Below are 24,965 nucleotides of genomic sequence, written 5' to 3'. Positions count from 1 at the left end.
GGGTTAATTTTTTTTGCAGTGTGCTGTTGTGAACAGGGCGGAGAGAGGACGTTTCCTTCAGAGGGAGTGAGTGAGAGAGAGAGAGAGAGTGTGTGTGTATGTGTGTGTGTGTGTGTGTGTGTGTGTGTGAGAGAGAGAGAGAGAGAGAGAGAGAGCGTGTGTGGAGAGGGAGCGAGAGGAGTCAGCTGGTCGGAAAGTGCAGGGTGAGAGCAGTGCATGTGTGCGTGTGTTTGGACGTGTGCAAGCGTGAGTGTGCGTTTAAATGTGTGTGTACGTGTGCAAGGAAAGCACTTCGCGGGGGGACAAGGTGAAGACAACAGAACAGCCGCGGACGGAGTTTTTTTTTTTTTTTGGGGGGGGTGGGTGGGGGGGGGAAGCTGCGCGGTAGCTTGTGTGGAGGTCCAGACGAGGACAGTCGAAGCTCGCCGGGTGCTGCTCCGTCGTGCGTCCTGGACACGATTCCTGAGCCGCGTCCTGCCCTTTCATTGCCGTAAGCACTTTGGTTATTTGTTTGGAAACTACTGTCTGTCAGTCGGAACGCACAGTGTTTAACTCAGTATCAACCATTCTTCCTATAGAAGATTATTTCTCATGCACAGGGATGCAAAAGAGTGAATAGTTAGTTTAATAATTTTTTTTTTATTGGCTGCAATGAGACATCTTTAGCTGTGGCATGAGATACAAATTCACTGCAACCATCCTTAATGCTGTCAGACTACCGCAGGTAACACATCTCATTGTCTTTGTAAGGATACAGAGCTCGCATCTCTCTGGAAGAAATAATGTTATTGTTTACGTTATGAAGATCACCAGCTGGAGCACAAAGTTGTTGTTAACGCTACATCACTGCTGTCACATTTAAATTGTGTTGGTGATGGGGGGGGGGGGGGGGGGGGGGGTTCAGTCTCTGAAGACAAAAAAAGAAAAAAAAAGAAAAGAAAATGACATAACTCCTTAACACAGCAGCCAGTCTACATGCTCCATCAGTGTCAAAAAACCTCTGCAGTGGCTCCTTCATCTCCTCACTGTAACCGTTTCTTCTACTAATTCCAGCTTTGAAAGGGAGTTATCTGAACCTACAGCACATAAAGGAGCTAGTGCATTAAAGAGGATAAGCTGGCTGAGTGTGTGTGTGTGTGTGTGTGTGTGTGTGTGTGTGTGTGTGTGTTTTGATGGTCTGTCATAAAGTTCCATTAGCTGCAACTTAATGTAGGCTAATCTCTGCACGCTGCAGAACTTCTCTCTTCCTTCCATGCTGATGCATAAAAAGAAGACTACAGGTCTGCTTAGGATCAGATATCACTGAGACCTACAGGAGGCTGCGAATGGGAGACTTATACTTCTGTGTGTACGGTACAGGTGCAGGTGGATAGTATACTTTTTCTCCTCTAGATGAGAGAGTCATCACTAAGTGAATTCAGTAACAAGATGTGGGAAAAAAATTGCTCTTGATGTCAGCATGTGAGTCCATTTGTGCTTGGAAAGATGTAGGAGTGGGTGTATTATACACACACACACACACACACACACACACACACACACACACACACAAGTGGCATTATTAAGTTGCTCCCTGCCCCATTTAATTCTCTAGATCTCCCCGTATGACCAGTAAAGCTGAATTACTCTCTTCCTCTGCAGGAGGAACCACAAATGTCAGCAAATGTCAAGCACTCGGAGATTTGGCTTTGCTTTCAGGCTTATTAGTCGCACATATGATCTGCCCCGCTTGCCCTTTTGGCCAGCACTTTAATTGGTGTGAACACACACATAAGTGTATGCAAGAACATGTGAGATATGAAACCGGTCACAGTAGGGGGAAAAAAAAAAGAAAAAGTGTGCAATTATCAGCAGCGGAGAGGCTGTCTTTTCAGTGTGTGTGTGTGAATGTGTGAGCACACACACACACACACACACACACACACACACACACACACACATTTAGACACACATTCTCAGTCAGCAGAGCAACCTAAAGATAGCAGAGCCCCAGTGGAAACAGTAATTAGTGGGGTGAAAAGAGAGGGAGAAGGAGAAGAGAGGAGGAGGCGGAGGAGGAGGAGAAGGGAGGAGGAGGAGGAGGAGGAGGAGAAGGAGGAAGAGATATTGTTTGAACCATCTGATATCTGTTATATAATGACCTGTACAATGGAGACACGCTGGGAGAGAAAGTGAAGAGAAACCAGCAGAGTCAAAGAGTGAGAGGAGCTATTTAGTGAGAGAGATGGAGAGTTCAGTGTGTGTGTGTGTGTGTGTGTGTGTGTGTGTGTGTGTGTGTGTGTGTGTGTGTGTGTGTGTGAGTGTGTAGATTCAGTTTGCCGAACCTTTGTTGGAAGCAGTATCAGTTGCAGCAGTTCCCTGAAATTTGTATGCGGGCTGCAGAAATATCCATCTTAACAAATCATTTCTTGCTTTGTGGACTTTTCTTATTTTTCTTGAATTGAGAGAAAAGTCCAGTTTATGAGCTCGACATCTCTAAAATGTTATTACAGCTTTCCATGAAATTGGGTGGGCACATCAGAGCTCTTAAAGGGACCAGTCTATTAGATTTTGATGGTGATCTGGGATTTTCACCAACAGGCGCGGATCGGATTTACTTGCCAAAAAGGAGATAAAAGTAAAAAAAAATTACATTATGCAGGGCCAAGGAACCCATTTATCTTCATATTTAAGTGGTTGGAATGAGTTTTGGGGTGTAGCTGCATATTGGAGAATTGTTTTTTTAACACTGTAGACAAGAACTTGCACCGAATAATGTCCCTTTATTCAATAATGCAGGAAAATAAACTGACTTACACAGTCATCCAGTAGTTTCTATGCTCCAAGCAACATGCAACTCAATGCTGAACACAATTGCAGTGTGTGTATCCTCTTTCCACAACACACACATATGCACAACTTCCCCCTGCTTACTCACGGTAGATATTGCTGCACAATGCAGTGGAAATAGCCGACTCCTATTTCAAGTTCCTTCAGAAAGGCTGTCCCCCTCCCTCTCTCCCTCTCTCTCCCACTTTGCCTCCCCCATCAGTCTGCAGGTGGAGAGTGGTCATGTGTTGCTAGCTTGGAGAGGGTTTCTTATTTAGTCTTAAGCCCCAGGCTTTGTTTGGGAACTGACTTGTGTGTGTGTGTGTGTGTGTGTGTGTGTGTGTGTGTGTGTGTGTGTGTGTGTGTGTGTGTGTGTGTGTTGTACACAATGGCTGTGTTTACATTGGATTCGGTGTGCACACATTCATCCTTGCATGCACATTCATTCACACATGCAGGCTTTGTTGAGTGTTGAGTTCAGGGTTTTTTTTGTCTTTTTTCTTTAGCATACCAAATAGATAGCATTTTTACAAAGTTGTGTTTAGCACAGATAACAATACTCACCTGGGATGTTAAGTCTCTTTGGTGAATTCACTCCGTTTTTGTAAGTTCTCTGATGACTTTTTTCTTCATCATCAAGTTCACTTTGCGAATATGTTTTTTTTTTTTCTCTGCTCTTTGTCAGTTTAGTGATAGATGTTTTCTTCCTTCTTTTTCATTTAGCCTGCTTTCTGTGCTGTATCCTCCCTTCACATCCAGGGAGCTGGTGAGACCAGCGGGTGTCATTCCCTACAGAGGGAACACTGAAGGAACACCATGGCCTTAGCAGGATGCCCTGACTACTTCTTACATCACCCAAACTACCAGGTACATTTTTTTGTGTCTTGTATGTGTGCTTATCAGCGGCGGATGATAGCATATATACGGATAAGAACATGTCAAAGTAATGTCACACTACAGTTTAGTTGTCATGAAACAGAAAAGCTCATGCAGGATTAATAGATATTTTTCAACCAGGATATTTTGACTCGTCATGGCAGGGAAAGAACGTGAAGCAATTTTTTAGTGTTCATCACTTTTTATTACTAACGTGTGAACAGATTGTATTGTAACCTAAAAAGTGAGACCTTCCCCGACTTTCTCATTTGCCTATAACAACCTGAAAGACTGGAGTTTGAGTCCTCACAAGTATAGTCAAACCTCTCTCTCTCTCTCTGTCTCTCTCTCTCTCTCTCTGTATCAACATGTGTACACTGGCTTTGTGAGTCCACTTGCTTCACAGTGAGTGACTCTCAGCCTAGTTAGGTGAAATATGGCGTCTCTGCAACACAACAGACCCACTTCCACTGTCCAGCTCCTGCAGAATGAGCCCTTTGTTTCTCGGCTCGGATTTTCTCCTCTCCAACCCTCCAGTAACCTAAAGAATTTGGCTAAAGAGCATCGTGGAGGTCTATAAATAGAGTGCTAAACAAACAACAATAACAAGCTGTGGGCTTTGTTTTGTGACAGGCCTGAAAGCATGGGATTCATGGTGTGACGTCTTACTGGGACTGATGGGACGATGGAGGTGACGTAGCCTCAGCTGCCTTATTCCTCTTAGTGGAGGTACAAAAATGCAGCTCCCCGCTAACCCAAACCGTGGGACCGCTGAGCCCCTGTTGAGCTGACATTAAGTTGGATTGGTTCACGTTAGCTTCCAGGAAAGGGTTTTGCACCAGTAAGACTGCAGTGAATAGTGAATTGAATCCCCATAGAAAACAACATTCCTCCACCCTGCATCTAGCAGAGAAAAAACAGAGTTTGCTGGTTAGAGGGAGAGAAGTGGGTTACAACATTGCTGTGTGTGTGTGTGTGTGTGTGTGTGTGTGTGTGTGTGTGTTTGTTATGTAAAGCTTGCCAGTTGATATGACACAGCATGGCACACACACACACACACACACACTTACTGTATACCCCATGGAGTCTCTCTCTGTAGGCAGCGACTCTAGGTTTAGTGTATATAGATAAGGAGCAAATGAGCCCTCTTTTCTGCATACTTACATAACGCTATACATAACGGCGGGCATGTTTGGGAATCTGGGCAGCATTCCAGGCCTGTCTCCGAAGTGTGTGTGTGTGTGTGTGTGTGTGTGTGTGTGTGTGTGTGTGTGTGTGTGTGCGTGTGCGTGTGTGCATGGGCGCGCGTCTGTCTAACTGTCTAACTTTGGATCTGTGCCAGTGATGTCTCAGAGGAAGCAGCCAGCAACTCTCGCTTTCCTTCTCTCCTTTCCTTGTGTGTGCGCGTTTGTCAATGTGCATGCGCGTACGCTGCAGAGCACCAAGAAACCACAGTCCACAGACTCGGAGCTCAGCTGAGTTACGACCTTAACCGGTCAGAAGAGCGGAAAGAATGAAGTGTTTAACAGATCCTCGCCCCTGAACGTCAGCATTTGTGCCAACAGTCCTGAACGTGTCTGTTCTGTCTTAGAACGTAAACTGCAGTTCTTTATTTCTGTTCTCAGAGGTCAGAGGTCAGCGGCTCTACTCAGCAGTTGTCACAGCGATGAGCCTCTGCTTGTGCTTTCGAGGAAGCATAGGCTTTGATGCTCAAGAGAAGAAAGTATGTTGAAATGCGTGTTAATGCTGTGGGCTATAGGGTGGAGAGGCTTGTTCATAATTAAAGACATGTCAAAAGAGTAGTTATGGAATGTCTTTCCATGGACAAGAGCAACCTCAATATGTCAAGCTAATCGAAACACCAGGCCTAAGATTTCTTCCTCAACTTCTGCTGAATCCAACAACCGTGACATTGGTCATGTAACTTTAAGACTCAGAAATCCGTGACGAGAAGTTACTCACTAAAACTGAAGGAAACGTTAAGAGACGACTCTTCAATTTTTCACACTTGTTTCTAGAGCAGATGTATCCTGGAAATCACTGTGACACTGCAGCAGGACAGGGAATCAAAGCAAGCAGTCCTCCAGGAGAAAAGAGCAAGCAGGAGGCAACGACATCGTTCAAAGCCAGAAACCCTCCAAGATGGTTTTAGCAAAGACTGTAGTCAGTCCACCAGAATATTCCACCCTAAAAGTGTGTTTAATAATGCTTTCAACCAAAGACACAAAGCATCCCAAGTTTTGTTAACCATCATTGAAAGCAGTTTCTCCCCAACCTGCAACTGGATCTATGGATGGCCAAAGCCATAGTCAGTCCGCCACTTTGGGCCACACTGATGACCATGACATTTTGTCCAGACATTCGGTCCCAAGGGGATGATACCTATTGACTTTGGTGATCCTCTAACTTTCCTTTTTGTGCCACCAGCAACTATTGGACGGATTGCCAGTACTTGGGTTCATGGCTAAATACAATACCAATGATATTCCCATGAGTCTCAGCCGTACTTGATTGTTTTTGGTGCTTATTAGCATGTTAGCACGCTAACATGGCAACATGCTAACATGCCAAACTAAGATATCTATGTAAACATGTTAGCATACAGAAGACCCATACATTTGTGTTTGTTATACCACATCAGCAAAGTCTAGACACTCTTGTCCTATTTATGTATTTATTTTGAAGGCTTTCAGAACCTTATCATTACAACGCCAACAAAAGAATTAGATTTTTATCTACCTCATGGAGACATACAGACCATGTTTTCTTCCTGTGGCATAGAAACACAATCTGTGTAGCAGATTCCATCAGTGCCGTACTGACCACTTTGTGGACACTAAATTTACAGTGACCCACAAGACCGGATATCAGAGTACTTATAAATGTTGCCAGTTTCTGACCACTGGTTGCACTCCTGCATGCAGAAAGTTCCCACCCTTCCTGTAAAAATGCCAGTTAATAAAACTAAAAAGGTTTTGTGACCATGATGAACTTTATGAAAACTAATAAATTGAAGAAAAAGAAATTCACCAAAAGATTATATAAACAAGATTGTTCAAATGATGCTCTTGTGAAACCTAAAACACAAGACTGGAGCACTGACTCACCAGCCATAAAACTACAAGAAGAAAGCCTCTCTTCATGTACTGTACCACTTAAACCCTTAAGACTAGTAATATCAAGTACACCGTTTATAACTATTGGCACATCGTGCAAAACAATCCACATCTGGAAAATACTTTTACTGAGAAATCAATACCTACTTTTAAGAAAAGGGAGTCATGATTTTCACATTTGGCTTTTTTGTCACTTAACCTCCTGGTCGACCGCTGAGGTAGCATCAGCGCACTATCTCTTCAGACTACAGAGTCAGAGAAAGTGCATCATGGGGAGTTCATGGTGAGGTTTTTATGGGGAATGTAGCTGCTAAAGCTGACTCTTTTACTGCATGAGTGCTGCAGAGGGGAGGGGGGTTGTGCCTGAGTTTTACTTGTAGATATATATATATTTAGCACTGCTGCTACTGATGTCTGTTACTAGAACTAGGGCACGTACTGCCTCCAACTCTACACACTGTTCACAATTACACTGTTTCCCAAACCTGTGCTGACTGTGATGAAAGAAGAATGATAGGTGTTGAATGATTGCCTCTTAAACTCTTGATTTTGTTTCCTAAAATTTAGAAAAACAAGCGCGTACATATTCTCCATGTGCTCGTCCCAACTCTTCAATGCACCTGATTCTTACACCTAAGTGAGTTGTCAAGATGCTGGATCTTTATATTACATTTAATGTTATGTCTTTGCATAATTGTATACACATTTCCCTCTCATAAAGCCTGACATATCTGGTGTCTTAAAGGAATAGTTGGACACTTGAGAAAATGGATCTATACCAATCTCATGTCTGTCAAATAAGGTTCCAGCCAGCCAGCAGCCGGGTTAGCTTAGCTTAGCTTAGCACAAGGACCGCAGCCTAGCCTGTCTCTGTGCAACGGTAACAAAATCCACCTATCTTAATAAGTGAGGGTTAAAGGTGCTGGTAGCCGTTTTTTAAACCTTTGGACAGAGCCAGGCTAGCTATTTCCTCCTGTTTTCAGTCTTTATGCTATGCTAAGCTAACTGGCAAGTGGCTGAAAAGTATTTCCCAAGATGTCGAACTATTCCTCTGAGGATCTTCAGTAGAATTTAAAATAATGTTTTGTGGGCTTGAACAGTGATTGGCCATGCAACCTCAGTTTGTACAAATGAAAATACCAGTGGACCCTGCAGAGTTTAAGAGGTTTTTAATGTGAGATCGTCTCATCTGTGTGAGCAGGAGTCCACTTTTTGTAAATTTGCAGTAATGCTCACTGTTGTTTGCATGCTGGCTTGCATGTCTGTCACATTATGAGCAAGGTATACTGTATATGACAGACAGTTTAGTAGGTAAGTTGTTGTGTGTCAGCTAGTCAGCTCTAGCTGAAGCCTGCAGACTTTCTCTGTCAGCCCACAGGCCCTGCAGCCAAGTTGCCTTCCTTAGAAAGCTTTTGGCTGCTGCTTCTTAGAGCTATAAATCTTACTCTGGGCATTTATGGATGTTTTCGAAGCACCGAGGGGAGCTGTGAGTGTGTGTGTATGTGCATACATGCACAACAGGACCTCTGGCCACGAGCAGTTCCTGGAAACAATGCTTCCGCGTTCTTCTTTTTCCTGGAAAAGGGAAGATTGAAAATTTGTTTGGCTTTTTTTTCCCTCCCTTGCCTCTAGGCTGCTTCAAATTAGACAATATGTGAGGAACTTGGCAGCGTGCGTGCATCTCCAGACGTGTGAGATTGTATAAGTGTGCCGGAGCTGGTATGTTTTTGCTCTAAAACTGATTTATATGTTTTTGTTTTTTTCTTGTTTTTTTTCTTTGAATGCACGAATGAGCACCTGAGAGGAGTTTCACATGTGAGCGTTTGCAACACTGAATATGTGTAAAAATGTGTGAGTATGAGAAGGAGAAAGGGAAAGGTCAGGGGGTCACAGAGTCACAGTGCCACAGGGTCAAAGGGTCACTGGTCTCTTAAGCTTGAAGCCGGATGTTCCTCGAGAGTGGAAGCATGAACCCACCCTTTGTCTGACCCTCTGAACTCTGTGAAAATGACACGTTGTCTTACCCTTCACCAAAATATCTGAAATTTTATACCCACTGTATGTTTTTTACCACAGTCTTTTTTTTGTTTTGTTTTTTCACAGGAAAGCATGGACCGCACTTCCTCTCGCCGGCCTGAGGAGCTGATTGTTCCAGGCTTTCAGCGTTCAGCCAATCAAAATTTGCCACATCACCATGGTAACTCTCCTCTCCTCTCCTCTTCCTAAATATGAAAAGAAGGAACATCTCAATCTCTTCCTCTAATCTTAAAATGGATGACACAACAATTCTGTCCATATTTTATACTTCTCCCCTTTTCACTGTTTTCTTCCTGGGATTTCTCCACAGCCAAAATCTATTTGTCTATTTGCTGGCCCACTAAAAGCTCCTCCTGTTTTCCTTGCCCCCCCCCCCTTTATCTCCATCTACATCTAGGACATTGTCTCCCTCCATCACTGCAGGCTCTGCTCTCCAGATGGAGAGGATATAGACAAGTGCTGAAGTTTTTTTCCCCCCTTTTTTTTTTTTTTTTTTAGCAGTGCTCAGCACTTTCCTGCACCACCCCTCCCCCCCTCCCCATACACACACACATGCATTAGCCTGCTTCCAATATATTCCCAGATATCCCTTCAGCCATCGTGGAAAATCTTGGGAATCCTTTTGGAAAGTGGCCAACCTGAGGAGAGGAGAGGTTGTAAATTCTCCCTCCTCAACCTCTTCTTTTTTTTCTTTTTTTTCTCCCTTGAGTTGGTCGTTTAGTGGATTGTCTGCCCTGTTGACGTGTGGTGCTCATGCTCGTGTGGGAGTTTTGTAAATACGGCTTCACATGAATGGGATGAAGGGATGTATGGATGTGGTGTTTATATAGGCTTGTAGGTCACCCAGTGCTGGGGAGAGGGGAGTTTATAGAAAGTAGGTCATAGTTCTGTGGGGCAGGGGTGGGGATAGTTATAGGTATGTGGGTTCAAACTTGAAGACAGGCAGTGACAATCTAGGAGTATATAAGAGAAGGTGTATATTTGAATTCCAGTTTGTAGTTTCTAGGTCCAGTTTGTTTGGTGGTGCACAGTGTTGCCTTGTTCCTATAGATAACTAGTGAAGCTGAGGCAACGAGGCATCAAGTTGAGGTATTTCAGGTGCTACTGCTGCTGTAAAACCTCAATAATAATTATCAGATTTGATTGGTAAGTCCATCAAAATGAAGAAAGAAGGTTTTCCTTCTAGAGCTGACAGTCATATATATATATTTTTTTTTTTCAGAGTGAATTTTCCACTGTCAGTAGCCTCAATGTACCAGAATGCAATGCTGTGACCTGCTTCTTCTCAAGTGGAAAAAACTTGTGCACTGATACGACTTTCTTTCTTTACCTACTCATAAAAATAAAGTGATTGCAGCAATTTCATATCCACTTTGTGGTAGTTGCGAACGTAACTGTGGGAAATGGAAAAGCACTAACTGAAGTAGAAGTTGATGAGTCAGGTTGAGGGGAAGAGGAAAAGTAAATTACAATCCGTAATCATAAATAACCCATAGACTGCACTGAATTAAACCACAAGTTGATGATACGAGCAGCATAAGGGTAGCTGAGGGTATTATCATAACGTCATACAGTGGACACACTGCTTTTAAAAATGTCTTTTATTGCATATGTCAATGTACTGTGGGTTTGTGTACAGTTGTCCAAATATTTAACTAAGCTATGTTCTTCACATAAATCAACATGCAGTGTCAGGTAAGCATGCAAGAAGAAGATTATAGGAGAAGACCGTCATATAAGTTTTCCTGAAGGTATGTTGTAGGGAAAAAAGAAAACTGATTGATGACATTAGTGAAAAAAGCAAGAGGCAGAGTCACCCTGCTATTGTCTCATTCTGACTTTGCACTACAGAGAAAGATCACATCAGCCACACTGATGGATGCGTTCAGGTTCAGGTTACCTGCCCTTCATTTATGCTAGGAATGTCTTTTTGATGATCTGATGACGTGTCTTCTTACGTACTATGGTGTCGCCTGCGTTCAAGCCAGCAATTATACTGTACCTGATTTAATGTTTTGATCATAATCTTTATTATGAAGCCTCTTATTTGATTTGTGTTTCCTCCCCTAGCATTGCCCTGCTTCGGTTCAGTAGAGTTAGCTGCTCAGTGTAACAGCCTGCTGGTTATCACTGATAGCTGGAGGCTTTAAAGTAACTTGCATCACAGTTGTGATTGTAAAGAGAAAACGTATTCACTCTGTCCGCCCACATTTACACCTCATGTTTGGAGACTGAAATCCAAGACCTCACTAGTTTCCCTTTAACTTTATTGTCCATAGTAAAAACAAGCTTCCCACAATGCAATTGTGAATACACTGACATCACAATGAGAAAACAGAAAGGGCAACAACAAAAACTCTAGTACAGTATACAGTATACATACGGTATATGTTTTGAGTACTTGTGCAAAATGTATCAAAAGTTTTTATTATTTTTATGCTAAATGGAGTGTATATTTTTATTGCCTGTAAAAGAACTCACTTGCACTTTGCCCTTTAAACGTCCGGCTCTGTTGTCTGACCTCTAGACTGCCGTCAGAGATCGATGATTGCAGGTTTTCGTGGCCAGGGACAGAGAGCACTCATTCAGTATATTCTGGGATCTTACAGGAATGAATTGGCCACGGTTGTATGGTAGGTTTTGTCGTCAGATGTGAGCCAGACTGCTGCAGCAGTTCTTTTACATTTAAAGTTAGTAGAGGAGAGGGAGGGGAAGACATTTTCATGCTATATGTGCTCTGATTAACTTGAGTGAAGCCAGCAGTGCAGTGTGGGCATGAGCCAGCAACCGCAGGAGGGAGAGGAAAACTCTTATCAGCCTAAATCACAAAGTGGAGAGAAAACCTTCAAATTTCCAGCAATTAAGATGATATGGATCTTCCCATTTGTGCACATGAAATATTGTTTGTAAGTGTAAGTGTACTCCTCTTTGCAAAGACAGTGACGAATTGCAGATTTGTCCAGAGAAAAGCTAAACTTACCAATGATGAGTGAACCAACTACCTCCTTTGCACTCAGAGATTATAGTTATTTTCATGTAACTCCCACAGAGCCATCTTGAACTGGAGCTATTGCCATCCCAAAGTGAACATGCAGCTACCCCCAAAACAAAAATGTCCACTGGTTTTTTAATCTTTACAAACTAATGTTGCATGGCCAAGCATTGTGATTTTAAATTTTATTCTTTAAGTATAAGGAATAGTTCAACATCTTATTCACTCACTGGCATTTTCAGCCAGCAGCCAGTTAGCTTAGCTTAGCATAAAGACTAGAAACTGAACAGAAAAGCACAAAGTACAGTTAAGGACATGTCATTAGTTTTGCAGATATTTGGTTGTAAACCAAAGTAATGGACAAACTGAAATTCTGACCTGATGTTGGTGCTGAATGAAGGAAAACTAGATAGATGAAAGGGTCAGCGAGACATTTACTCAAAGCCGCAAATATGAACTTGTGTTGGCACTAGCAGAAGAATGAGGGGATCATCGAAGTCATTAGGACTCATCTTCTGGGGACCATGAATGTCTGTATAAAATGTAATAGCAGTCCAGCGAGCAGTTGTTGATATTTCAGCCTGGAGCAAAGTGGTGGACGGACGGACAGACAGACGGACGTCACTATCCCTACAGCCATGCAGCTAGCATGGCTATAAAGCACTTACAGACTTTCAGTACACTCCTATGAATCAGTTTTTATGCCTCTGCGCTGGCGACAGGCGTGGCCGGAGGCATAATGTTTTTGGGTAGTCTGTCCATCCAAAAGGTCAAAGGTCAACTTCACTTTGACATCATAATGTTCTGCAAAAACACTTTTCTGGCCATTAGTCAACGCTGGTTGGCAGAGACATGCGACCACGAGGCGTTAATTCTAGTTTACTGTTCCAAACAGCTTTTTTATCATTTCTGGAACTGAAAGTTTAAGTTTTAAGCCCAAATCTGAGAAAAGGCCATTTTATTTTTCATAAATGTCACATAATGTTTCATCAAGATGTCTTGATATTGAAGTTCTGAGAAGTTAAATCTGTCTTCCATCTGCGGCTATCAATGTGTAATAATAGGACATAGACATGTTGGCATGTTACTGTGTGGAAAAGCACAGGGGTAAATAATAAAGTGCATCTGTATTGATCATGCTGGCTCACCACAGTGTTGTGACTTACTGCGACGCTGGAAAAGAACAGAGCGTTCGTTAACGTTATTAATTACTCCTGTGCTTCTCCTACTCTAACAAGTCAAAATGCCTGCTGTGGAAAAGGCTTACAGTATATTGCAGCGTTATATAATAACCATTTCTGACTGTCCTCATGTGCTCTCTTGTTCTTTTCCAACTGCCTCCCCCATGTACCCCAACCTATGTCCCACTCATGAACCCCTGCATCACATGACTGACTCTCTGTCCTCTGTGTGTGTGTGTGTGTGTGTGTGTGTGTGTGTGTGCGTGTGTGTGTGCGTGTGTGTGTGTGTGTGTGTGTGTGTGTGTGTGTGTGTGTGTGTGCGTGTGTGTGTGTGTGTATGTGGTTCATGTATACCTCTTTGTGATCTGACATCGGTCCGGCTGTTTTTGGTACAGAGGCTTCTTTTAAGCTTGGTGGTCTCTGTGTGTGTGCGTGTGCGTGTGTGTGTTTGTGTGTTTGTGTGTGTGCGTGTGTGCGTGTGTGTACATGCTGTACCCATGCAGTACTCTTTATTTTAATTCTCCTGTATAATTAGATGCTCATCAGCACTGCATAGCATACATGGTGTCCTAGGCTCCTGTGGGTGTGTGTATGTGTGTGTGTGTATGTGCATGTGTGTGTGTGTGTGTGTGTTTGTGTTTTGGTGCCCTACTTTGTCCTGATCATTTGGTCACCATGTGCCATGAACAGCCTGGTGAATGTTCCCCGAGTGCTGTAATTTCTTCCTACAGGAATGTCAGGAATTCTGTGTGTGGTGTTGGTGTTGGGGTGGGACGCATAGGACCAAAGGGCTTTGGACACACACATATACACATATACACACACACACACACACACATACAGAAACACATGGAGACCTACTGCACTTGTGAGGACATCTTACAGACCAAATTAACATAAAACTGGCTTTATTAGAGATATTTCCACCCGATTTCGGACACTTTTTAAGAAGTTTAGATTTTGAATATGAATTGCTGTAAGTCTGGCAATGTTATTTTTTTCACCCCCGAAGCCAAGGGGCAATTGATTTTTCAGTATAAAGTGCTACCGATTTAGAATTGAAGAACAAAAACGGGCAAATGAAAAGCAAGTCATCAAAGCACTTAGGGTAGCTGACTGACTTCAGTTGATTAATAACAGCTCAGGTTAAAAGACGAGCATCGACTGACCGTCCTGCAAGAGCGGCTCTCGAGGCCCTTTCACCCTGGTTTGGTTCTGTTGGTCGTTTGGTCTGTGGGTGACTGTTGGTTCCAACCTCCAGTGCTTGATAGACATGTCAGCCCCTTGAATGACAGGTTTCACATAATCTGACCAATGGCAAGCCGGAGAGTTAGTGTACTACACAGTCACTGGAAGGAATCCAAGCCAAAGTGAAATGCAACACGAGGAGGAGTGTAACTTCAAAACAAGACTGTGTGTTCTCTCTCTGTGTTCTCATGCTCGATGGTTCAGGACCACAATGTGCCTTTGGCAATATTTTGTCTCGTTTACCATGTGAAATTATGACTAATTAAAGGTGCCTGTGAGAGGGCTGGGGCATAGTCTGAGTATGTACAGTAGGAATGGGACAAAAGGTCAAAATGCCGAGGAAGGAAAAGTAAGTAGTGAGGAAAAGTGAAGCATGATGTTTGCTGCCCCCCCCCCCACCCCCCTCATACATCTAACTTTTCACACCTGCAGGATTTCTTTAACAGTCATTCCTGACAAACTGAAGAAAAGGAAAGAAAAGACACATCACTTTAGGAATATTCATAACCAGACTCCATGATTGTCTTGTTTTACTTTTAATTAGCCGTTTACATCAACACAGATAGAAAACATGAATAATTGTGACATCATTCTGGTTCTTCTGTAGCTCTGTGTTATTCATCATTACATGTGGCTTCTGCAGTTAAACTAGGCTGATTCACTTAAATTTAATCTCATTTGAAAGTAGAGTTATAGTCCATGACGGCTGATTTTTAATGACTATCATCTGGGTGTAGATGGTTTTAAAATAATCTCTCACACTGTTACCTACCGAGGCGACACCTAGTGGATATTTGCTGTGATTCACTCACTCCTTCCACCCTTCTCCACCTCTCCCATCCCACCCTCCACCTGCCTCCACAGACGATGATGTGGACCTGGAGCAGTTGGTGAATGAGATGAACTCCTCCATGGAGAGCGTGTACTCTACACAGGCAGACACGGCGCTACTCTTGAACAATGGCCACATGCACAGTCCTCACAACCACCACCAGGTGCATGTGCACGCTGCCTACCCGGGACACGGCCAGGGCCACCGTCGTCACACCCCGCCCCTGCCCACCACTTCTTCTCCCTCCAGGGAGAGGCTGCGACACTCTCAGCCCATGCACATCCAGGCCGTCAGGTAGACACACACACACACACACACACACACACACACACACACACACAACCTGCCCTCTGTGTTGATCTCACTGTTTTTGGTTTAAGATAAAGACAGCTGGAAGCACTGTGCTTACAGAAATGAAAATATGTATGAAAGAAGAGACAGTTCGGCCTGAGGAAGAACACTTCTGTTAGTCCTCTACTCTCTTCTTGTCAGCCTTTCCCTCCCCAGTTTTTATTTTCATACAGTATAAGATGGGGCATCGATTGCACATAATGATTGAACTACAGGTCTTCGTTTTAAATCCAGTTGGGAAAGTCAGATTCATTAGAAATGTATAATTATAGAGCTTTTTTTTGTTTTTTGTTTTGGGCTTGTGATGTTACAGATAATCAATTTCCTAAATCACCATGTTACTTTTAAAAGTCATTATCTACAGTCACTTGGCACCAAAACAATTTTAACCTTTAGTTTCTTCTACTAGTCTGTGTGAATGACTTACATTGATTTACATAGTTGCTGGAGCAAAATTAAGTTATGATTTAAAACATGTTACAATAAAGTATTGACTCACTACAAGCTTTACAAGATACAGTTTTGTCTGTCTCATTTCTTTAAGCCAAAGCTCTTGTGATAAACTTCATACTCCACTATAAGATGTGGGCTGTGTCTTCCCATACTCATGTGTCACACCATTATTGTCAGTCTTTCACTGGTCAGCCAGCACAGTGACAGAAGTGTGTGTGTCTCCCTCTGCAGGTGCCTGCAGGAAGAGCAGCAGCTGCGTCCTGCCTCCCTGCCGGCCATCCCCAACCCTTTCCCTGAGCTCTGCAGCCCAGCAGGCTCCCCCGTTCTCAGCCCCATACAGACCTCTGACAACCATGTAAGTGTGCTTACACTACCTCACTGGCACTAACACACACACACACACACACACACACTGAGTGCTAAAATGTTGGAAGGTTCCTCACTGAGTTGCTGCCTTCCAATGCTATAATAAGGAAAAAACTAACTTTAATTTTCTAGCGTATTTAAGTTAAATTATTACATGGACGTGACATCACATGTTGCAGCATACAGTGAGAAAATGAAAACACATGGCTTGTTGTAGTGTCGTTTTACATTTTTTTTTCCAGTTTTTAAGTTTTTACTGGTCAATACCACTATGGTTTAGATGGGGTTTGGACTCCTCCTCACATTTGTTGTCCTTTACTTGACCACTATCACAAGCGAGGGAGTGGCTGTGTGTGTGTGTGTGTGTGTGTGTGTGTGTGTGTGTGTGTGTGTGTGTGTGTGTGTGTGTGCGCTCTGAAACCAGCTGACTGGCCTGTTATGTTCAGGACAGAGCAGCGTTGTGTTGACTTTGGCTGCGCACAGCCTTTCCTTCCATTACACAACAGCTCACCCTGGGTTATCTGACTGCGTGTGTGTGTGTGTGTGAGTGTGTGTGTGTGTGTTATTCTGGAAGGCATCATTATCAATCACATGTACACACACGCATGAGAGTGACAGACATGTTTTGCTGTGGAAGGAGGAGAGCAATGTCTCCAGGATGCTGCAGACAGAGTGCAGACTTCCGTATCAGAGCTGGGAATACGGCTGGGAACGTCTGCAGGTCGGATCTCTCTGAACCTTTTAAATCCGTCTGCCGACTCTGGCAAGACAGGCGCCCATTTCCGGTTCACACGCTTCAACCCTGGGCCTTTAGCGTCACTGTGTGTGTGTGTGTGTGTGTGTGAGTGTGTGAGTGTGTGAGTGTGTGTGTGTGTGTGTGTCATAGCCTTGCCCTTCCTTCCCCGGTAGAGCCTCCTGTCCCAGGAATGTTCCATCCTTCTCAAAGATGTTTTCAGGATGCCCACCCTGAACAATAAAAGTTATTTTAGATGCTCACTCACCCTCTTGCTCTCTTCACATCCACACACACTCACACTCACACTCACACACACCCATATTGAAGCACATACCGATAATACACACAGGTGGCATTATTCAGTTCACACGCACGCATGCACATGTGATAAGGCAAAGCATTATTTTTGCATTTCGTTGACATCATCTCACAAGGTCTGGAGTCAGAGAGCGAGTTTGCAGTTTGTACAAAGGAGCTTTGTGAGTGTTTGTTCTGTGAGAGCTGACGACACGTTGCCTCATTTCTCTTTCCCAGAGCATCTTTGTTTTGTCCAGTTTTCTTCATTTAACAGCTGCCTTGTGTGTCTAAAGACTGTCAGCACTTGTTATAATAAAGATATACATTAGTATTTTGTGTTTATTGGTGTATTTTGACAGTTTTAACAGCAGTTTCTGTGTGCAGTTTTCTTAGAGCTGCTTTGCATATGCTTTGTATCTGACATCAATGACTCATTACTGGTTTAATTTTTCAAACAGATTACAGCTCAGGGCTCTGGCAGCAGTTTGCTTCTTCTTTACTGCATTTTTCATGGCATGTCATCAGGTTGGAGTAGGCAGGAAATTCTTCAAGACTGCTTAATGGCACAAAAACAGGAAGCTGGTAGTATTCTTCCAGCAGGAACAGTGATAAAGCTCATGCTGGACGGAGTAAAAGGCACATGGAAAAATCACTTCCAACATTCCATCATGTTTATCATCGTCGGCAAAGGAGAAAAAACCTTTTTGGCTGAAGGAGCTGAGGAGGTGGCTGGGAGGGTGATAAATGTGTGTGTCATGGGAAGCGAAAAACACCAGTATAAAGAAACATCTCTGCTATGATTTGATTGATTAATTCTCATTTATTATTGTGACATTGATACAGTAATGCTTAAAATTGCTTCATAGAGTAACTTAGTGGCCATGTCTGCCCAGACTGTGTGAGATGGACCATGTGCCTGGCGCAGCGACTGTTTTTTCCGCTGTTAAAATGGCAAAAGTGATATGCCCTTAATGCATTTGAGCCATGCACTTCAGTCCATGTGCTTTGGACTGTTAAAATAGAGCCCTTGGTCTTGTTTACAAATGTTATGGCTATAAAACATCAAACTAAACCAGCCACGGCAATAACTCGGCTTCAGTGGATGCGTGTGGAACCATCATGTATTTTAATCTGCTCTAATGCTTAAAATGAGCCGTGGCTAGTCTCCGGCTGATTGAACGAAACCTTCACTGATCAGCAAGACCAGCGGCAGACTGGCCACAACTTGGCCTTTACCTTCAGACGTCAGCGCTTCAGCTGCCATGCTCCGTTACGTAATGTCGTATGTAAGCTAACAGAAAGGCTGTGAAGGTGTTTGAGCACATGTGTGCAAGTTGGTTTAGTTATGTAGTCTGAGGAGCAATCGAGGATGGCTTACACAACAATGCAGACGAGACTCTCAGATGTGCAGTGCGTTGGTCTGCAGACATAGTTGCATTGTATTTGCATTGGCATGATTTTATCATAGGATCTCTCTCCCTCCAGCTGTAGAGTTGGAATCTGAACATTCTTCACTAAGCTTCAGTCTTTCTCAAGGGGATACACAGCTTATATTAAGAGCCAGTAAAACTGTATGTGACATGACAGGTTTATGGCCTGTGTTGCCTTTGATAACATAAATGGAGTTGTCCTCGGGGTGCTGTGACCAGGCTTCTATGAATAGATGACATGACGCTGCGTCTGCATCAGATTTTAGAAGAAAGTTTAGGGGAAATACCCATCTCATGGTAAATCTATAAAATTTCCTTTTAAAAGGTGTCTGATTGGTGCTGAGGCCAAAGCTAGTTCAGCAGTCTGACTGTAATGTTAATGTTGAACTCTGATAGAGGCCGTTTCCCACGCAAGTTGTGGCAGTCTTACACCATACGGTTCAGCCATGTTACCCCGGCTTTCACAAGGATTTGGTCAGGTCCTGTCTGTCATCACTGGGCAAACGGGTTTGCTTTGGCATCATGACTTCGGCTGTAACGCAACTCCTGCTTTTATTTGTGGCCAGAGACGTGGCATTACGGACATCAGGGACAGCAGGGAGCCCCAGCGGTTAAAGGGACCATCTCTCAACCAGAGGACTCGGGTTCAAGCCCCCTGTGTTGGCAAGCATCCATCCTGCCGAAGTGTATTTAAGCAAGATACAGAACCCCTTCCAGCCCTGGATTCGCCGCTCTGTAGTTGGCCTTAACCTCTGACCTCCCTGTGGAAGAAGGCAAGAGAAAAGAGGGTTATAGTGAAAAAGAGGGATGTGAAAAAGTCAGTTTCTCATGCTTTGTTATTCAGCGCATGGTCTGATTATTGAAATATTTGGGCTTGCGAAATTTTACAAAAGTTAAAACAGATTATGGACAAAGAGGAATCATACTTCTGTCTAGAGTCTGATCATCTGGGTGTTTTCTTTTCTTTTCTTTTTTAGCTGTGCCAAGAGTGATGCAGGTCAGTTGGTCTACGACTACAACTACTGGATGAACTGCCTTGAAATTTTGTTCAGACATTTACGGTCCCCAGAGGATGAATCCTGATGATGTTGATGCTATAAAATCAAGTATGGATGTTAATGGTGGTCAAAGTTACTGTACTAAAGCACTTTGGTTTATGCTGAAATACCTGCAGCTACTACCCAAACGGCAAAATGAAACTTCTGGCCCAACATAAAATAGGTCCTCGGCCCGAGTCCGGCCCATACGCTTCCTGGGCAGATTACAGCTCTTGTCCTGATTCGGGTCATGGAAGCAGGCCTTTACTCAGCCAGAACAAAACATGCATGTGGCCCAAGTATGGGTGAAATTTATTTTGCTATCTGGATACCATCAGCCTCAGTTTTGTATTTTTGTGCTTTTGTACTTTTGTATTTTGTACAGTTTTGTATTTTGTTCTAAATATTAGCATGCTTTCACACCAAACAGAGCTGGTGAACATCAACAAACAGCATGTTAACATTGTGCTTGTGAGCATGTTAGCAATTAGCTCAAAAAGCACCGCTGTGTCTATGTACAGTCTCACAGAGCTGTGACCGTAGACTCTTGTTTTCAGATTCTTTGACGTCTGCTACGTGCCTGAAGCTAATGTTGTGATGCTATCGTCAAATTTTTAATTTTGCATCCTTCTTGCTTGAAACGGCTGAATGCCTCTTGTGATAATTTAGCAATGTTGCTGTTGAGCTAGGGTCATTCTGAACCTCACACTAAACAAGACTGTCCTTGCTTAAAGCAAAATATGACATGATGGCTATATATACTGCAGCAGTGTCATAAAAACTAATTTAAGGCTAACGCTCTGAGTCACACACTCTCAGTTTAGGATTCCTACCTCCCCCTTTGTCTGTGGTCAGCTGATGCACTTCTGCACGCAATGGTCTGCTGACCCACTGCAATCAGATCAGGTGCATGTACGTGTGTGTATATAAGTGTATGTGTGTGTGTGTGTGTGTGTGTGTGTGTGTGTAAAGGTGGCAGTGAAAGCCTGTTCAACATAGTAAGCTTACACTGACATATAGACATGTAAGCTCCAATGTTAAATGGACTCTAGGTTGCTGTGTTTCCTCACACAGACCAAGATGCCTTACTGTAAATTGAAAATTAATCACGTACCTGGGGAGAATTCACCAACGTTAGAAGCTCAGTTCTGTGAGTAAGTGTCTTAGTAGGAGTGTGTGTGTGTGTAAGTGTGTGCGTGTGTCATGAAGATTTGCAGGACTTTTTTTTTGCCATGCAGTAAATATTTTACATGCCGTGGCAATGTGATGACGCAACTTAATAATTACTCAGGGAACATACGCTTGTTCGACACACACACACACACACACACACACACACACACACACACACATGCGTGCCTGACGCCTGAATGTGTATCATTACTGTCAAGCTAGAGCTTGATGCTAGATTTAGTTTTTCTCTCAGAACTCAGCTGTTAGTTTACAATATCCAGATGAGCAGATCTCATCTGAGCTCATTTTAGGAGCCAGAAATCCTGATTGTCAGCATCTCAGAATCAGAGATTCACACACACACACACACACACACACATGCGTGCCTGACGCCTGAATGTGTATCATTACTGTCAAGCTAGAGCTTGATGCTAGATTTAGTTTTTCTCTCAGAACTCAGCTGTTAGTTTACAATATCCAGATGAGCAGATCTCATCTGAGCTCATTTTAGGAGCCAGAAATCCTGATTGTCAGCATCTCAGAATCAGAGATTAAAAATGGTCTATATGTAACATTCAGAAAACTCTTAAGAAAACTGTTATTAATGACAGCGGTGAACTGCAGTCAGCATCCTGTGGCTCGCGCTAATGAATGTCACGTCTACCCGCAGAGTACAAGACTGAACGTGATTGACCGCCATCATGTTGATAGATGAGGTAACTAAAGTTTCCCTGTTATTATAGTTTGACTATAAGCTATGCTTGAGACTATAGTTTAGTGTAGTGATGTTGTGGTGATGTTGACCTGAGTTTTCTCCCGATGTCGGCCTCACTCCTTTTTGACCAGACAGGCTTCATTCGATAAAACTTTTTTTTTGTTTTTTGTGCTCATGTGGAGTTTGTGTTGTAGTCTGGATTGTGCTGGGAGCTGGTTCATATGTTGACGGACTCCTATATCTAAGCTAATGTAAGCTAGCGTAGCACGCTGTTTTAGGGGAACGGAAGAGAGACATTGAGGCAAAGGCTATCGGAAGTGAGATTAAACGTCACCCCATCACCCCGAGTCCTTTTCATAGAAATCAGTCCACAGGCTCTTACAGGCAACTGAGAAAGTCAGAGAGGGCCTAATTTTTAAAGTTACATTACAATCTGTTCACGCGCTGGCAATAAAAAATGTAACTAGCTTCACATTTTTACATATAGCACCTTCAAATTGTAATTCCTGAAGAGGAAGTTCACAGACATTCTTTGTTTCTTGGGATTTTATCAAATAAGATCAGTGATATTTCTCTACAGCGGGCATTAATTTTCCTGAGGGATGGAGAGCTTTGTGTTTCCTGCTCAGACAAATTAGATGAAAGATGGCGTGTGGATGGGATTTGCACGGTTAAATAAATCATTGTGTAAACTTCTCTGCTAAATCCACTGGCAGGTCAAAATTTTGACTCATGTTCTTTTTTATTGGATCGATTTCACCAACGCCCACATGACTTCATTTAGCAAAACCTATGGGTGATCTTTACACCCACAGCAGAGATTCCTAGAACCGACTGGTAGACGTGCATCAGTCAGTCAGAGGAATTTTGTCTGACTGTGTACACATTTATCTGTGTGCGTGCATGCATGCATGTGTGTGTGTGTGTGTGTGTGTCTGAGACAGTGCCGTGTCAGTGTTGGGTCGTGGGAAGGTGGGGAGGTGAGCCACTCAGTGAGGCTTTGTGGTGGCGCTCCAGAGAGGTGAAATTGAGTTTGGACTGTCTGCAGAGCTAATCAGCTCTGTCTGGCTTGAAACCCGACCACTCACAGACATGAAAGACGACTGATGCTGTAATAGACCAGGGTGGGAAGTCACCAGCAACCAGCATTCAAATGCTGACATTAGATATGGGTGTGTTAGTCTGCTACGGCAGCCTCTGCCAGACATTCAGGTATCACTCGGAGATTTGTAGCAGCTCGTATTGTATTAACTGCAAGATAATGTAAGAATTAGCTGTTAGTTTAATGTCTTTAACCGTTTAACACAATTTGTTTAAGTAAAAAGGTTACACTGTTTACAGTAGAAGAATTGGCATTTAATATGACCCTGTATTACATAATCAGGGAAAAACAACAGTAACCGACTAATCAATATTTTGAGATTAACAATGGAACAAATAGCAAGACAGAGAATCATCACCCTGCATTACCCCATAGATTTAATGTGTTTTAGCATCTTTTGCTTCATTGTTTTGGATTTACAACCCACAGCTTTGTTTTGCTCTTATTAGGGGTTTTCCAGCTGCAGAATTCGGCAGTTTTCAGCAAAAAAGATCTGATAAAGACACAAAACAACAGGCTGACAAAGTAAACAGCTAGCTGGTGAATATAGTGGCGCATTTAGAAGCTAAAGTGTCAGATATATTGCTCAGTGGTTAGTCGAGAGCAAAACCAGAGCTGAAATGAGAGTTAAATTTGAACTTACATTCATCAGTCCAGATACACTACTACAAATAATTTCTAACTGCTCAGTGTTTGATAGATTCGTTCACTGGCACATGTTTGCTAACCTGCTCACCATACCAACTTTACAAGGTGATGTTATGAGAGTGGAGTCGTTGTATTGATCTTGAGATGGTGATCGATTACTGTGAGTCCTACTGAATTAACTCTTGTCACTTCCTTAAGATACTTATCAGAAGAATTATGCATTTCCTCTTAAGCAGTCACTTTGCCAGCAAAATCAGCCCATCATCTATAAAGAAAGGAAGAATACAAACCACATAACCTCGGACTGGGCCGAAGGTTCAACTTCCAACATCTACATTCATGATTTTGTCCTGTAACCACATTCAAATAAAAGCAACTTGTGAGCCCAGTCTCTGTATAATATTGTAAGATAACAATTTCCATTTGCCCCAATGGCCAACAAATAGTAGAAGCACCACTCTCCCTCCTCCAGTGAATCAAGATTTATTTTACAGTCTGTGGAAGAGATCTGCTCTGGCTTAAAACAACCAGATCTGTGTGTGTGTGTGTGTGTGTGTGTGTGTGTGTGTGTGTTAGATTATGTACGTATGAGTGTGTGCATTTGTTCTGTGGTGTGTGTGTGTTTGCGTATAGCTTGATAGGTTTAGAGGCCCATAAACCTCTTGGTCAAGTGGGCCTGACCTTAACGCAGATTATTGTGTTTGACATCTGACCCCATACAAACTGTGCTTGTGTGTGTGCATGTGTGTGCGTGTCTTTGTTTATATGCATGCAGGTGTCTCTCCATGACCTTTCAATCCAATATGCTGTGGCTCCAAGCCTTTTTTACGTGTGTGTTTGTGTGTGTGTGTGTGTGTGTGTGTGTGTGTGTGTGTGTGTGTGTGTGTGTGTGTGTGTGTGTGTGTGTGTGTGTGTGTGTGTGTTTGTGTGTGTGTGGGGACTGTATTTCCACCACTTACCTTCCTCTGGTGGAGAGAAAAAGGGGAAGTAGGGGAGGGGAAAACAGAGGGGGGCAGAACAAGCCAAGGTGAGTTAAACTGAATCATGTAAAGATAGAACTTGAGTACTGAGGAAGGATTTTTCTATGTAATGTGCAGAAACTATTATTTAAAAGTTAAAGAACAAGTAGCTGAACAAATTGAAATGTAAATGCAAGAAATTAGAAAGAAAACAAATTAAAAAGGAAAAACTGTCCTGCTGACTCCATATGACGCCCAATGTGAGCTTTTTATCTCCTCCTACACTCACCTTTTCTTTCACATGTGCTCATCACATACATGAACATGCATTATCCTCCTACACACACACACACACACACACACACACACGTGTATGTACACTCGGTAAGAGCTCCCCAGATGGCTGCAAAACCGCCGCGTGCGACTGGAGAAAAAAGACGAGCAGTAAAGTCAAAAATCTGCTGGAGCCGGTTGTCATAGTTTACAATGTGTGTGTATTTATAATGTGTGTGTGTGTGTGTGTGTGTGTGTGTCCCTCCCCCCCCCCCCCCATTCCTCCCACCCTCGCCTCCCTACCTACCCCTCCCTTGACTCCCTCGAGCAAAAGC

At 43.1% G+C, this 24,965-nt stretch overlaps 1 protein-coding gene across 5 annotated transcripts in view; it reads left to right on the top strand.

Moving 5' to 3' along the window:
- Window positions 1-385: 385 nt before the first annotated feature.
- Window positions 386-24,965, top strand: part of LOC111223500 (growth factor receptor-bound protein 10-like) — a 73,533-nt gene continuing 48,953 nt past the window's right edge. Inside the window, exons 1-6 of one of the 5 annotated variants that reach the window (XM_022747675.1) lie at window positions 386-490; window positions 3,532-3,675; window positions 7,368-7,437; window positions 8,904-8,997; window positions 15,123-15,384; window positions 16,126-16,249. In XM_022747675.1, coding sequence (XP_022603396.1) covers window positions 8,910-8,997; window positions 15,123-15,384; window positions 16,126-16,249 — 474 coding nt within the window. In that variant the 5' untranslated portion in view covers window positions 386-490; window positions 3,532-3,675; window positions 7,368-7,437; window positions 8,904-8,909. Of the gene's footprint in view, window positions 491-3,531; window positions 3,676-7,367; window positions 7,438-8,590; window positions 8,652-8,903; window positions 8,998-15,122; window positions 15,385-16,125; window positions 16,250-24,965 lie in introns of those variants that run through there. The other 4 variants (XM_022747673.1, XM_022747672.1, XM_022747676.1 and 1 more) reach the window with 4 other exon arrangements.

The sequence above is a fragment of the Seriola dumerili genome, unplaced genomic scaffold (genome assembly GCF_002260705.1).
Source record: "Seriola dumerili isolate Sdu_G_001 unplaced genomic scaffold, Sdu_1.0 BDQW01000110.1, whole genome shotgun sequence".
Taxonomy (NCBI): Eukaryota; Metazoa; Chordata; class Actinopteri; order Carangiformes; family Carangidae; genus Seriola; species Seriola dumerili.
The sequence above is the reverse complement of the archived record's forward strand: the minus strand, read 5'-3'. Positions and strand labels throughout refer to the sequence as shown.